A 16,345-nucleotide genomic window follows, 5' to 3' on the forward strand; every position below is an offset into this window, starting at 1 on the left:
GACATGTGTATATATATGCGTCTCCCTCTACAATGGAAATTCGTCCAATAGGAAATTTCGTTAATCCAAGGAGACGTTGTATCAATGCGACGAGGGCCATCGCCATGCATCGCCGCTGTGTTGGCCTATCGCGGTAGAATCGCGATAGACTTCACCGTACTCCGAATCGAAACATTGTGTTCACGTATCATCTAATAGACTAAATTAAATATTTTTTATATTCATGAAGGGCAGACTAAAAGTCCAAAATGTATACCTTGTAGAGTGAATTCATCAAAACGATAACCTTTTGGGTTTCAAAAGAGGAGGACAAAAAAAACTGGGGGACAGAATTACCTGGAGGGGACAGAATTACCTGGAGGGGGACAGAATTAACGGGCCAGGGAGGACACTTTTACCTAGGTAATTCCAGTGTCCCCCCGGACACTTTTACCGGGGGACAGAATTACCTGCCACACCGGCCGGGAGAATTAGTAATCTGCCCGGGCGAATTAGTTATCCGCCCGGGCGAAATGCTAATCCGCCCGGGCGAAATAGTAATCCGCCCGGGCGAAATAGTAATCCGCCCGGGCGAAGTAGTGGGCCTAAAAAAATATTTTCGGTCATGTCCTAAATACGCTTCCGTATCCGACACCCCACAAGGCGCTAGCATTATTTTTACACCCAAAATTGTAGCACGCGTTTACCTACTCAACGCTAGGGGCGCCCTTCCAGTTTTGGCCAAGTTCGCGCAAGGACTATCGGTCCTACTAAAGCGCGTCAACAAGCGTCAACAAGCGTCAACAAGTTTTAGTAGTCGTTAAGTGCGCGTCAACAAATTTTTTATAGGCTTTTGAACAATAAAAACAGCTTTATATGGTAGAAAAAGCAATAATGAACATCTTCTGCATATCAATTAAAGTTAAAATTATTTTAAAACTTGGTTTTTTGAACGCGAAATGTACGACGAATTTGTCGATAAAAGTAGGCCGCCATCTTGTTTATGTGTAGCTAGCCGTACTACGCATGCGTGAAGTGTAAAGAGCCATACTACGCATGCGCGAAGTCTACAGCGCCATCCAAACAAGATGGCGGCCTACTTTTATCGACAAATTCGTCATACATTTCGCGTTCAAAAAACCAAGTTTTAAAATAATTTTAACTTTAATTGATATGCAGAAGATGTTCATTATTGCTTTTTCTACCATATAAAGCTGTTTTTATTGTTCAAAAGCCTACAAAAAATTTGTTGACGCGCACTTAAAGACTACTAAAACTTGTTGACGCTTGTTGACGCTTGTTGACGCGCTTTAGTAGGACCCAGGGGCGTTTTCGAATCCCTGTTCTTGACAACACGCGTGTAACACGAGAACGTGTTCTCGAACTGGTTGTTACGAACGCGCGGGTGCGTGTCGCATCGATATAAAAGCAATGCAAAATGGCCGACAATCGTCTGAATTTGTACTTAGGCCTATTCCAAATGAACGAGGACAACTGTTGCAAAACCGGACATGCGGGGATGAAATTGCAGACCTGCATTATAATGGTATTCTTATTCCAATCATTAGGGTATTAGCAACAACAAAAAAGAAGCACAAAACAAGGCTACGACTATTGCGCAGTGAATCTGCACAGTCCGCCATTTTGTTCAAGCTGCACCTCGCCGAACCCTCCATCAACCGGGGAGTGAAAAAATCGATCCGCGAACGCCCTCTCGGGTCTGTTCGTCACGTTCGAGACCGCTGTTCTCGTGTCGGGTTAACCCGGGTGTTGTCAAGAACAGGGATTCGAAAACGCCCATGACCAATGGTTAACTAACGTTTGCCCGAACTCTGTCTAGTCGACGATGGTTGACTACGCAAGTCGACTATTTGGAACCAGCCTACTGGGGTTGGTTGCTTCGCTGGTAACCAATAGCCGCGCGCATTCATAACGCAAGCAGAGAGCCAGGATCCAGAAAGTTTGCGATGACATTTTGACCAGCGTTTGACTAGAGACGTTCGCACGTTGCTATCAGTGCGCAGGCGTAAGGTACGTCACAAATCAACCACTAGTCGACTAATGGTCCTTGCCCGAACTTGGCCTAGTTGCCTAACTTAATGACGCCATCGCGTACAAGTACAAATTACACACAGGAAAATCTGTTTTCCTTGCTGTTTGGGAAGCTGTGGATGAACTTGACTACGTACGCACCTCCATTTCTACTTCTCCCACCGTACGTCCTGCCATGGTGACTAATCGTGTAGTTTTAGGACCCCGTTTACATTATTAATAATAGGCAGTGGATATTTTGCCGGAGACGGCAAACCTTCAGTAAACGTTAGTTTGCCGGATATGCACTGAACATGCGCAGTTACTGTTTTTTTTGTACTCCAACATTTTCCGGTGACAAATTTTAGTCTGGCTCCATGCCAATATCATCGTTGTAACCTCGTATTCACAAGATGGGATTCAGACCATTTTATAATTTCGGACTTTATTTCCCTTTTAAAAAAAATCCTCCAGAGCCACAAATCTGAATCAGAAAATGTAATACTCTGCAATAAAATGTTTGAGACATGTTATTGTTAAAATAATAAAAGAAGAATATTCTTATTTATTTGGGGATGGAAAAAAAAACCTTAAAAATGTGGCGAGGATCAGGATTCGAACTCGGGACATCCCACTCACTAGAGCAATTGCTTATCCACTGCACCGCTTGTGCTACACAACTTTGATGAGAATTTAATACATATTATAATTCAGCCCTATCTTAAAGAGTACAGCGCCCTCTGTTGATATGGATTGCCGCCGGCAAACCTTTAGTAAACGTTAGTTTGCCGGCATTACCTCCGACAAAATATCCACTACCTTAATAATAACATGAGAGTGAGACTTGAGAACGAACAGTCCAAGACACGGACTCACACTCAGTCACTCAGTCACAGTAGTTTGTTTTGCTAGGCCCTACAACTTTTTTTCATCATATTCATAGACCTAGCTCGGTCACTTCATGTTCACTCTTTTTCAGCATAGTTTTTAGTGGCGATCGTGAAGTGTAGGGCCCAGTCCTGTTTTGTTTTGATCAAATTAGTCAAAAATATTTTTTATTGCTCAAAAATCACCTTTACAATTAGCTTGAGCATAGCTTGAGTAACTCCAGCTGACATGCTCATATTCATTCACATGTAGCGCTGGAGGCATAACCTGTTCGTTAGAATGTGGTAGCAAGAAGAGACCCTAAAAAAAAGGGCCTTTCAAATATTGTTTATTTTCACCTCTAATATCCCACCCCAGAGTTCATTTACATACCTCATACATTCAGCAGTCCAACAGGGAATGTGCTATGACTTTGTAATGTGACTATGACTATGACAGTGTAATGTGGAACGCTTGTATCGTTGGTACCCATGCTACTTTCACCATGTTTTCACACATGGGTGGGAGCAGCGAATTATTAGCAGACGATCAGCTGTTTCGAGCACCCGCCATGCATGTGAGTTGACGTTCAATTGTCATGATTACTGTGTTTAATGCTGTTTGTTTTCGTGATTTCACATCATATCCAAAGAATCCAAGACAGATACATAACAAAACAATTGTTGACTGCTGTGATGTGGGATATATGACGTTTTGAACACCTCAGTTGCTATGTGCCCCTCATCATATCCAAAGAATCCAAGACAGAGGTACAACAAAACAATTGTTGACTGCTGTGATGTGGGATATATGCTGTGATGAGGGGCGCATAGCACCCTCGGCTTCGCCTCATGTGCTGTGCGCCCCTCGGGTGTTTAACACGTCATATCCCACATCACAGCAGTCAGGTGTAAAGGTAAAGGGGGACGAACCTGTGTTCACAGGAACGGAGTGCCCATCTCTTTTTCATTAGCGATTGGGCCAGACTCATATGCTGCTGTGGGGGGATCGCCACACCTCCTCCACAGTGAGTTTGTTACCTTCCCAGCATTGAATAATGCCGGTACCCATTTAACACCTGGGTTGAGAGGAGTAATTGAGGTAAAGCGCCTTACTCAAGGGCACAACATGCATGAGAGGTTGTGAACCCACAACCTCTCAATCACGAATCCTGTGCTCCACCGCTAGTCCACACGTGCCCATCACGTGAGAGAGAGTTACAGCAGTCAACAATTGTTAATTGAAGTCCAGCTGTCTAATTTGATTAGCAATGAGAACGTACATTGACTCTCATACAACTTTGTTTTTACTCATCTTTGGACGCGCTGCAAAAGTAGCCCCTCAGTGTTGAAAGAGAGAGACAGAGTAAAAGCAGACACGTGTAAGCCATTGCACAAGTCTTGCATTAATCACTCTGCGTGAACCAATGTGTTTATGAACTGTCACCATCACTAGTGGCTCTTGTGAGTAGGCACGAGGCACCTATGACCATCTGCCATGTCTGCTGTTCCTGCATGGAAACCAGTCTACATACATTGTATTAAATGTGTATTGGTTTTCTTCACTACAGATGACAAAGCTGACCAGGTGTAGATTGCCCTGATGCAGTGACTTGCTCTGAGGATATCTAAGGAGGCGGCAGTTTCAATCCATATCACCATGCCTGTCAAACAGAAGAAGGAGCTGTATATCGCCAAGTCGATGCAAGAACTCAACCTAAAGGCACAGGTTGATACCGACAGAAACACAAAAATAAAAATGTAAGTTTAGGCCAAAAAAAAAATATTCGGTCTCTGGTCAGACCGAAGTTACGAAATTGATGCGGCGACGCGGTTTTTTTTTTTTTTTTGGTGGCTTTTTTTTTTCAAGCTTGAATTGTACAGTCAAGGTGTGTACTATTTTGCTTTTTTGTGTCCTCATTATACATTGGTGTCCTCCATAATTTGCCTTGGTACCCTTTATCATTTGCCTTGGTGCAATTTCCCCATTCCTTGAATCCTTGGTGCTCCTTGGTACAAAAATTTGAGGAGGTGCAGCAATAGAGGGTGCTGTTGTAGCTTCCGTGTTAATTTGAAGAAAAAAACAAGGTTGACGCGCATGATTAAAATCGACGCGCGCGCTGACCAGCGACCGAGTATTTTTTTTTTTTGCCTTATCTCAGAAGATACATGTATATTATGCAACTCTCTTCTTTCATCCTCCACAAATATTGATTATGGGTAGTTTTGGTCTGAAATTTGCTGATAATATTTAACATTTGTTGACTAGTGTGATGTCTGATCAGGGTTCTCCCCAGGATTTTTTCAAACCTGTGGGGGAAGTTTTGTTGTGATTCACCAACCTGCGAAGCCACGGCGTGGGGTTCGGGGCCCGCTTAAGGGCCCCGAAAAATTTTGAACTTTAGAGGCTCTCTGGTGCATTTTAGAGCAAATCTGGGGAGTCTTTAAGGAAGATTTTTCCTTAAAATTTAGAGGAGATCTTGTGATATTTTTTGTAATTAGAGAAAAAAAATATCAACGTTTTTAACTTCAAAAAAAAAAATCAACATTTCTAAACCTGTGTTAAACCTTCTTGATCTAGAAAGTATGGATTATATTTACAAGCAAGTTTCAAATTAAGAAATTAAGGTGAAGAAAAAAAATCACTTTTGCTTCCGACTACATGGCTTTCAAAATAGCGTCGGTAGGTCGGAAAAATTATTTCGCCATTTTTTTGGGCTGCTGATTGAATCATGGAGGAATAAAAACACATGATTGAATGGAGCATATTGAACAAGGAATCATGTAGTTTTGTGCCTGGATTATTTTCCTTTGCACCACGAAAATTATCAAGACTGACCATCAGAAGTGATTAAAACTTGCCTCACCTAATTAAAAATATATTTGAGGAGGTTGATTCCACTATGCTTAACGTACATCGATCACGGCCCCTGGCACTGCCAACATTCAGTCTGGCCGGCCGTACATCGCGCAGTATCAGTGTGCATTACTGCACTGTGTACGGCCCTACTGCTTCTAAGAAGCACGCTACGATGTTTCGCCACAAGTTCGAGCTTTGCAATCTCGTCATTTTAATGGAAAATACATACACAGAAAATAAAGATCACGTTCTGTGAATTAATTTGCAGAAATTCTCTTTCTCCATCGATGTTTGTTTGGTGTTTTTACGATCCAACTTCGGCCGACATCATCATCATGTATGCACGCACGAGGCAGTAGTCACTGGTTCCGGTCCTTCATCATAGCATTGATACTGTTAGCACGCGAAGGGAACCAGTGTACCGTGCTGTATGCGCTAATATATAGCTGGCGGTTGACGCGAAAGACCCGTCATCGTGTGCATTTTGATCACGCATGCATCAGAAATGCGGGATTTTTGTCAAGATTTTGCATGTCAAGATGAAATAATGGTGTATGAAACGATTATGTTGTGCATTTTAATGGCTTGTATAATAATTATATTGTGCGTATCGGGGGCTGAAAAATGTGATCGGCATTTTTGTCGGCGTATCGGGCCGCAATTCCAGCGTATCGGGCCGATACGCACGTTTGTACGTGGGGAGAACCCTGCTGATATAACGTTTGTAACACCTGAGGGGCACATAGCCCCTAGGGGAAGCCTCGGGTGGTATGCGCCCCGACAAGTTGAAATGGTTAGAAATTACACATACATGTACATGGAAGATTGCAATGAAATCAGTGCGATGTAACTCCAGGTAACTGCAGGCTTTCCTGCAGGACATGAGACCGAACCCGGTTGTGCATGCATTGCATGTAGCTCAGTTGCAAGCGAGCATGTAACGTGCATTTGTATGAGGTTAGCCATTGTACATGCATTTTTATAGACTTGACACGTGGCCATACTCGACTAATGAAATTAAAGTATCCAAGCACCCGATATAACAATAATAGTCATCCCATGAGTGCTAGTGGAACATGGAATAATGTAGTGTGTCTGTTCGGTCTCGTGGTATGTGGAACGCAAGACGCACTACATTTTTCGTGTTCATGGGAGCAACTTTATCTTCAGGCAAACTTTATGCACAGTAAAGATGGCAAACTTTTCAGCAGGTACTCTATTATACGTACACACAAGAGGAATGGCACATACATCTTGGAGTAGCATGAAACACAGAAGCGATATCAATGTCTGATTACGTATTTAAGTGAGTGGTCGAGCACAACCGACCACTGTCTAGAATTGTTCCGATTAATCTTCTTTGTTTTGTTTTTTTCCGGACAATACTTCTCAGCGTTTTTTCTCCTAAACGATACATGATACGAACTTGTAAGTTCCAGATGTTGGGTGTTATTACTACATACACTAAAAATGTCCATATTTCTATGGGTTATTTTTACCTAATGATAAACAGGTATCCTCCTTGAACTAAATCAGTATTCCCTTCCCTTTTTGACTGATGACGTCATCAAATCGGAAATAACTTGAACGTGTACCTAATATGTATACTGAAATTAATCATTCCCTAATAGACGCATTTTTTGTACAAAATAAGTGGTTGCTCTGGAAAGGTTAAAGTTCGAGAATCTTTGTTCTGACATAAACATATTCATAACTTAACTGGACAATGTATAATGAAATAGTTGTCTACCCGACCACTCTGCGTTTGTAACATAAAATGCGAACCTCTAGTATCGCACTGTTGTTGCCATGGATCGACCAATCAGGATCAAGAATTCAAATCTGAATATAATATACTTGATAAACAGCTCTTCAGTAACAACAAAGCTGCCAAATTATCAGCATCCAGACTCCAACCGGTCTTAAAGGGAATATTTTATACAATATTTGCTTTTGCTGCAATTTTCAGAAATAAATGGATTTGGAGGATTAGTACCGGTATGTTATAGAAAATATTGTTAAACTGACTTGCTTCATGTTTTGGGTTCGTTGGCATCGTTGGGAATGATCACAACTTTTAAAATCGATCTGTCTGAAATATATTTCTTTTAATTTAAACAAATTTTATTATCGGCAAGATTTGATGACTTTTTTGGAGCAAATTTGGTGTGGTATCATTGTAAAATACACCACTAAAGTTAACCCTTACTCTCTGAGGGTAGTTTACTGCATGTCAGTTGGTTATGCCAATGCCCTCCAGCTGCAGTATATTGGCAGATAAACTATCTTGACAGTGAAGGCTCCAATTGGCAGGAGTTGGAGGCCCTGGAGGGTGCCTGATACTGACCAGCTGGGGGCACTCACTTTGTTATCAGAGGACTCTCATTGTTCTCTGTGGCATGTATTGGAGTGCCTGTCCAGTTACCCTTGAAATGACATGGCAGATATTGGAGGGCCATGCAAAAAACATAGGAGATTTTCTTGAGGCACATATTGGCATGCGTTGGAGGGTCAAGTAGGGTAAGGGTTAATCAGCATAAAAGTGGCCCCTTCCCCCCCCCCCCCAAAAAAAGTCCTGATTGACTGACCCTATTTTGAAAACAACATGGGATGCAATTGTGACCTGGAAGTCTTGCAGGGTTAGGGTTTCACTAAAAGATACATGTATAATACCACTGCAGATATAATACCTTGGGATCAAAAACAGTACGTGTGACTGTTTGCTTTTCAAGTTCAAAACCACTTGCCTGGGTTGGAAAAAAAACCCTACAGAAAAGGTACCTACATGTACATGTACACTGAAAACCAGTGTTGGAGGTCTCTAGGAGGTTTAGCTCTCAGACCCTTTCTTGCCACTTTGAAGGTCTTGAATTAAGGAGGTCTCAGTCCATTGATGTTGTGATTCATTGCCTCGTAACACCCTTTTGAGAAGGATAAAAACAAAAGTTTAGGGTTTTGAACCATACAAACTATTCAAATGAGGAGTTTATTACAGTTTTGTTACACCATTGATTTGGTAATTAGTGTGCATTAAAGATGTTGTGTAGCATCAAAACTGAGAATGTCAAGGAGGAGATAGATATTATCTTCTAGTCAGTTAACAATCAGACTCACCAACGCAAAGTTTAAAAAAGGAATAAGACAACAGATGAAGATGAAAGAAATCCCTAAATTGTTCCAGACCATCATTGTATGTTGTACTAATTTCATTCTTGGATGGCCTTTTGCAGCTCTAATCTTTATAACAAACATTTTGAAGATACATGTATGTGACACATTGACAATAGATTTATTGAAAAAAATACCCTCCAAAAAAATCATGAATATTGTGTAAATTCATGACGCTGTGTCTTTTAAAAATATTTCTTAATTGAGATTTTTTTCTTCAGAACATGAGTGAACGAGTACGAGTATTTATAATTTCTTCTTGACAGATAATGGAAATTTCATCTTTAGTTTGGATTTTAAAAACACACACTGTATGTTTAAGTGTCATAGGTCTACACATTCCTAAAATATACACACATGTCTGAATGTATTTTGATGTGACAAGAGTTGATGATCTGTTGTAGAACCTGTTCCAATGGCTTGAAATATATGAGAAGTGTTTGTTGTAATCAAATGAATGGCAGTGTTTAAAAATTTGATATTTACAAGAAGAAATGATGTAAAGATTTGTATTTTCCAGTGATAAATGTTGAGAGTGAGTTTTATGACCAGTTCTGACTGGTTTACTTTCTTGCAGATACTGTCGGTCTGCTGATAAGATGTTTCAAGAGGCTGAAAAAGCTGACAGGAATCAGGATGAGGAACGTGCATATGTCCTGTACATGAAGTTTACTTGCTTAGTACAGTATATATTAAAAGCAAAGGAATACAAAGCAGATAAGGTATGTACAAGATATCTACCAGCTGTACCACATTGTACATTATTCATTGATGAATCCAACATGTACATGTACGCATGTTCTGAAGGTGATAATAATTGTGTATAACATTTGAATAATGAATGACACATGAATCAATTGAAATTGTCTATAAAAAGCCTGTATATAAAAACCTTGTCATCCCACATGTAGCCCGATGTAGGTATGCACAATCAGCAACATTATTTCATTGCCATGCTATTGTGGAATTTTTCATTATCTCAGGCTTGCGATTTTTCAGACTTTATCTGAAATCAGACTTTTTGAATCTGAGAGAAAGACATTAGTAGTAAAGAAAGATGTCTTTCAGAAATTTCATCAAATTTCAGACTTTGTTCAAAATTGACAATCTCATCCCTGTTATTATCAAGTGAGTATAGTGTCAACCTAAGTTAAGTTTTTTATTAATTGATAAGATCATTAAGATGTATTCATAAATACCTTAGACAGTAATTATCAGCACCCAGACTCAAGCGGTCTTAAACAAAGTGATTAAAACCTCCCGAGCACACATTTATTCCCTTAATAACCCTAACCCCCTAGGCCCTTTTTGCTTAGAACCATCCTCAATCCTCTAAAATCCTCCAAAATTTTGCAACTCCGCCTAAATTTTTCAAAATTGTCAGACAGTCCTGCCTCAAAATGCATTCATCGTCAATCCTCCAAAATCCTCCTCATCCCAAAATTTTGCACTCATGTTTAAATGAAGGATAACCAACGCCAAATCCTTCAAAATCATCAGACAGTCCTGCCACAAAATGCATTCATCCTCAATCCTCCAAAATCCTCTTGTGCTTCAATCACCATTCATCCTCAATCCTCCAAAATCCTCCAAAATCCTCATGTGCTTCAATCACCATTCATCCTCAATCCTCTAGAATCCTCCAAAACCGCCAGGAGGATTTTGGAGGAGTGAGGTGGGTTAGGGATAATGGTTATTTGTGGTGTTGCAATGTTGATAGAAGTCAGTCTAATACAGACACTGCATGAACCCATTTCCGTTTTCGGTTTCCTCAGAGCCAATCCTACCTCCACAAATCAACATTTACCACTGAATTTTGTTTGTTTGTTACAGGAATATTATGACTCCCTTGGAGGCATAAAGAATGTCTTGCCTGCTATTGAAAAGGCTGAGTCTCTTCAAAAATCTCTAATAAAACGGTAAGGAATTAAAATTTCAACAGGTAAATCACTTTTTATGTATTTGTTAAAGTCATGTTTATGCATGAGTGCATACAGCTTTATATTACATTGAATATCTTCACGGAACTAGATTCTGCTAGTGATAAAGAATGAATGGCTTTGGCATTGGTTAGTCGCAAATGATAAAAGTAAAGTTGACCAATGCCCTGGTATTTGGTCCTTTTATTTGGGACCCTTCACATACAGGAATGTATACTCTCTTAAGTGGTTCCTTTTCAAGTTCATAGAGTACCATTAATTAAAAAGATGTAGTTTAGTGACTCACTTTTGTTTCCAATTAATAGAGTAATTTGAGGAGATTAAAAGGCCAAAGAGAATGAGCTTTTGTTCATACCTACCAAAATATGGTTAATAAAAAATCAGGCTTCCTTTGTAAGGCAGTAAAAAGGGAAAACAAAGAAGAATGGAGGTGAAACATGCAGAGTACCGCAGTGTGCCATATATTCTTGTTCATGCGCATAGCTTAAGGGGCCATTCAGAATAGTGTGTTTAAAAGATTTGATCGTTTTTCGAAATTGTGTGTGAGTGGGTCAAAGGAAATAACTGAAAAATCAAAATTCAGTTTTTAATTAAAGTAATAGAAAAAGAATACTGAAAGAAAAAGGGGAAAACCCCAAATACCCAGCGGTCTCTCAGAGGTCGTCCGTCGTGTTTGTGCTGTTCCGTTGTAATTGGTTAACCTTGTTTCGATCGCCGACCTTTGGGTCTCGATAGTCCACCTCGTTCCAATGGTAGATAAATGGGGAGATCGCGAGGGACCTTCAAGCATATGGGGACGAGGTTGGGTTTATTGCAAACATTGAAGTATACTTATTTACAATTCTCTGTAATGGTCAGTGTTTTTTTTTTCCGGTACAACGTGCGCTGGCCAATACGGAAGTACAACAAGGTTCGGTACATCCAGGCTTGAATTGAAGACTAGAGCAGCGCTGACACATTTTTTTGCGATAAACATGGCTGCCATCATGAGTGCATTTTTGTGCAAGATCCTGCCGGATCTGTAACACTTTCGGGCAAAGTAAAAGTTTTTTTTTTTATAAATATAGTGGCATAGAAAACTGAAAAACATTGTACAAAGTTCTGTGTGCTTGGCAATTTCCTCTTCTGTTTCAACTACAAAGTTACATGCTGGAAGCCTGGAAAAGCCATTGAAAACTCCTGAGCTGGGACAGCATTGACCTAAAATAATTATCTGCTTAATTTGTAGCATTACTTTGTACTTCAGTACATATCTTGAGTAATCATTCAACATATAACAATAAAAATGGGGGGGGGGGGGCAAATCAATTTCTAAAAAATATTGAAATTTTTAAACATCGACTATTCAGAATTAACAATTAAAGTGTGTGAAGACAGCAGGATGCGAACCAGCACATGGTCCAGAACAAATCTAGCTGATGTCAGACTTTGGTACTCTTTTACTGTGACATCATGGTTTTTGTAATGTGTAAATCAGGGTGCTGTTTTGGCACATGAACACAACTTGAGTAATGTGACAACTTAGCTTGGAATGCTCAGTAACATGGCTGAATAAACCACTTATCTTTTCCTAAACTGAACTCAATCTTGCCATGAGTTATCATTTAATGGTGACATCATCAGATTTCCACTAGCAAGCCAATTTCTTTAACCCTTCTGCTGTTTAATAGGTCACAAATGGTCAAACTTTCCTTCCACTTTCCCTGCTGTACTTTTAACAAACCTATGGGTCACCTGACCAATATTGACCCAAGTAACAGCATGGTTCAGCTAAAGTGACTACAATGAACCAAATACAAACTAGACCTGCACTTTTGTTGAGTTACAAATGTAGGGTGATCAGGCAGACGATTATGTCACCAGACACTGCCCAGTTAACTTAAGAATTCTTTCATCAGAGCAGAAAAAAAGAATCAAGAAATTTGGACTGTTCCAGTTGGTCCATTTGTTTTAATTTGAAAACAATGCATCTTTTGGGTTTGATAAATGTCAGTATGCATTGTGTTTACTGGTACATGTTACGGTTAATAGATGATGTCATCTGTTAAAAAATGTGCAAACCAGAGAGGATGCATATCAAGTGAAAAGGACGTCTGAAAATATGAAATATACAATGAATGTACAAGTGTGTGTACTGATAACACCTAGCTTCTGGTGAATGACATGACAATGCAGCATTAGGAAGTCCAAGGCCAACATTGTACCCGATATCATTACTTGTGCCACAAAGTGTGGGCAGCATGTGAATGGGACATGGCACAAGTAGCCATGATGTTAATAGAGTAATGATAGCAGTCACTGAGGAGGTCATTATATAACTCTAGCCTTATATCACAATAAGTGATTTCAGCAAAGATGAAACGGCATCCATTAATTTGTTACCCCCCCCCCCTGCCTCAGCATGTATATGACATGTTGTCACAGTGATGTATGGACCACATACATAACATGTATGCAAAGATCATGTACAGATGCTTGATTGACTATTCCTCTTTTAGTTATGAGGATCTAAAGGAAGAGGAAGAGATCAAAGCCAAATTTGAGACTGAAGATCAGGCATCCCAGGACAGTGTTGACAAACCAAGAGATGCAAACATAAATGGAGAGGCATTAAGACAGGATGCTTCTCTTGAAAGTACAGACTTTGGTGAGCAAATTATTTATTTCATCCTCATCTTTTATTTAAAACTTTTATTTAGTAAGCAGTGTACATTATTTATTATGCCCCGCGGCGAAGCCGAAGGGGCATACTGTTTCCGCCTTGTCCTTCCGTGGGTGGGTGTGTGCGTGCGTGGGTGGGTGTGTGTGTCCGATAAATCTTGTCAGCGCGATAACTTGAGAAATACTTAACATACATTTATGAACTTCAAATTTGGTTTGTGTATTGTTCTTGGTAATCCTAAGAAGCCTATTGCATTTGGGGCCGAAAGGTCAAGGGTCAAGGTCACAGTGGCTAAAACAATAGAAATCTTGTCAGCACGATAACTTGAGAAATACTTTACATATGCACTTCAAATTTGGTTTGTGTATTGTTCTTGGTAATCCTAAGAAGCCTATCGCATTTGGGGTCGAAAGGTCAAGGGTCAAGGTCACAGTGGCTAAAACAATAGAAATCTTGTATTTATTCTGAGATCATAGGGATTAATTCATATAAAACCTACAGAAAACACTAATGCTGTCAATGAACGTTCCATGTGACCAAGGTACATGTAAGTTGATAAAAGAGTGGTGTTATGTCATGGGAACAGTCACGGTTGCAGGGCATTTGTGTTTGTAAACACACCTGACTTGTTTTATTTATTTATTTGATAACCAACAGCGGAGACGGGTATTTACAGGTATCGTAAAAATATATAAATATACATGTACTTATTTAAAATTACAACTAAAATTTAACAAATATACATTTTTAATGCACATTTTTTAATCAACAGGAATATTAACCATTACTGATTAAAAAACAAACAAGCAAACAGACGACCCAACAACAAATATATAAAACAGGGAAAAAAATTAAATAATAAATAAACAAATAAATTAAAACTAATTAAGTATTAAAAGAATATACATGTAGATGAACAAACGAGCAAACAAACAAACAAACAAACAAACTGACAACAGACATAGATAGACAGCTGTACACCCCGACAGACCAACAACAGACAGACCAATAAACAAACAAATAAACAAACAAACAAACAAACAAACAACTCCAACAAACTGACAAAAGACAGACAAACAGACAGAGACACACCGCCCAACAGACAGACTGACATCAGACAGACCGACAAACAAATAGTTCCCCTTAAAAACCCAAACAAACAAACAAACAAACAAACAAATTCAAAATATAATTAAAATTAGAGTTCAATTAAAATTATCAGTTAAGATAAAAACATTAAAAATCTACATTAATGTTTTTGGTGATGTTAGCATAGACCATTATCTTGATGATGTAACTGACCAGCGGCTGCACTGTAGATGTTCAGAACTAATTAAGTGTTAACTGTTGAATACAGTTAGATATATATATCGGTACAATGTTCAAAACAAATGGAGGCAAGCAAAGTATTATAAGATGGAATTTAACAAAATTTAACATGCAAAGTAGATTATAATTTTGTTACATAAAAAGGCTTAAAAGATACCTGGATGTAATAAAGAATTAATAATAAAAGCAATGCATAGTAACCTTGTCAAATAGAGGAGTATGTACAGTGTCAATTATTCCAGAAGCATGTTCTACTCACGAATAATTAAGTCTGTCTGTGTGCCATGTGCCACGAGGCTGATAATGAATTAATCTTCAAGCAAACTTTAGGCACAGTCCCCCATGCATGCTGTACATGCACTTTTCAACAGTTATCCTGCTACACACACATGCAGTAGGAAAAGCATGTGCATCTTAAAATAGCATGATATGCAGAGTGCGATGTGGGACGTGTTATTACGTATAATATCAAATTGTTGTTGCAATGGATCAACCAATGAGGATCGAGGATTCCAGTTTTCTAGAAGATATATTTTTACATCTTCATTTCTGGAAACCCTGACTTTTAAGGGGTAATGTAAAAAAACCCAGCCGTTAAAAAAGAAGGGAAACAAAAAAGTTTAAGTGTATATTTTGTAATTTTGATTCATTTTCATAAACTCAATGAGTTTATTTCTTGTGTCATTCCAACTTGCAGGTCAAAATGGAGCTGTGACTGCTTGCCAACTTTACAGGCTGTTCCAGGATAGCACAAGGAAGATTCTTGTAATTGATGTGAGATCTAGTGAGCAGTACAAGTCTTCACATATAAGGAACCCACAAGTTATCAATGTACCACAGGAAGTTATCAAACCAGGGTGAGCATCATGACACCAGTCAGCCAATAAGATCTGTGTCAAATCACCACAGTTTTTATTGTTTCATTACTTACCTAACACAATGGGGTCAGCTGATAGCTATCTACCAATCAATAGCCTTGAGGACATTTCTCGCCAAGATTGTTTCACAGTTTGTAAAGTTATTCATAACACACATCCTGTTGTTCCCTTATCCCAGTTGGTTAGATCACAGTCATGTTGGATGTACAAATATAGGTTAGTACACGAATTAGATGTGCATCAAGTACATTGTGTGTGCAATATACATGTACTTGATGTAGTGCCTGAAGCCCATTTCACAAACCTTTACGTGATGGCATACGGTATCTCCTCATGCTACATTTTAAAAAGTAAATTTAGTAAAGTAAACCATTTCACGTTGTGCAACACTTCACATTGTGCAACATTTCAGTTATGACACAAAAGTTTCAAGTTGCATGAGCCTACGACTTATGCAGCAATGTATTACATACATTGCACAGTCATTTTAGGTGGCTTAAGTTACAGTATAGCAACTGGCTATATTATATTACTATACCTCATACATATTCATGATCCTGAGCCAAACTGTCACTGGGCAATTCACCATCACATACCAGATGTTATTTTTGCAGTTTACCAAGCGGGTGCTC

General features: G+C 39.2%; 1 protein-coding gene across 3 annotated transcripts in view; it reads left to right on the forward strand.

Annotated features, from left to right (window-relative positions):
• Nucleotides 1-2,010: 2,010 nt before the first annotated feature.
• The window catches only part of LOC119744565 (ubiquitin carboxyl-terminal hydrolase 8-like), a 40,726-nt gene continuing 26,391 nt past the window's right edge, over nucleotides 2,011-16,345 (forward strand). The window contains exons 1-6 of one of the 3 annotated variants that reach the window (XM_038220542.1): nucleotides 2,011-2,209; nucleotides 4,448-4,637; nucleotides 9,482-9,626; nucleotides 10,738-10,823; nucleotides 13,343-13,491; nucleotides 15,533-15,692. In XM_038220542.1, the coding sequence (XP_038076470.1) occupies nucleotides 4,537-4,637; nucleotides 9,482-9,626; nucleotides 10,738-10,823; nucleotides 13,343-13,491; nucleotides 15,533-15,692 (641 nt within the window). In that variant the 5' untranslated portion in view covers nucleotides 2,011-2,209; nucleotides 4,448-4,536. Of the gene's footprint in view, nucleotides 2,210-3,308; nucleotides 3,455-4,447; nucleotides 4,638-9,481; nucleotides 9,627-10,737; nucleotides 10,824-13,342; nucleotides 13,492-15,532; nucleotides 15,693-16,345 lie in introns of those variants that run through there. The other 2 variants (XM_038220543.1, XM_038220544.1) reach the window with 2 other exon arrangements.

Source organism: Patiria miniata, unplaced genomic scaffold (genome assembly GCF_015706575.1).
Source record: "Patiria miniata isolate m_02_andy unplaced genomic scaffold, ASM1570657v1 HiC_scaffold_7, whole genome shotgun sequence".
Lineage (NCBI taxonomy): Eukaryota > Metazoa > Echinodermata > Asteroidea > Valvatida > Asterinidae > Patiria > Patiria miniata.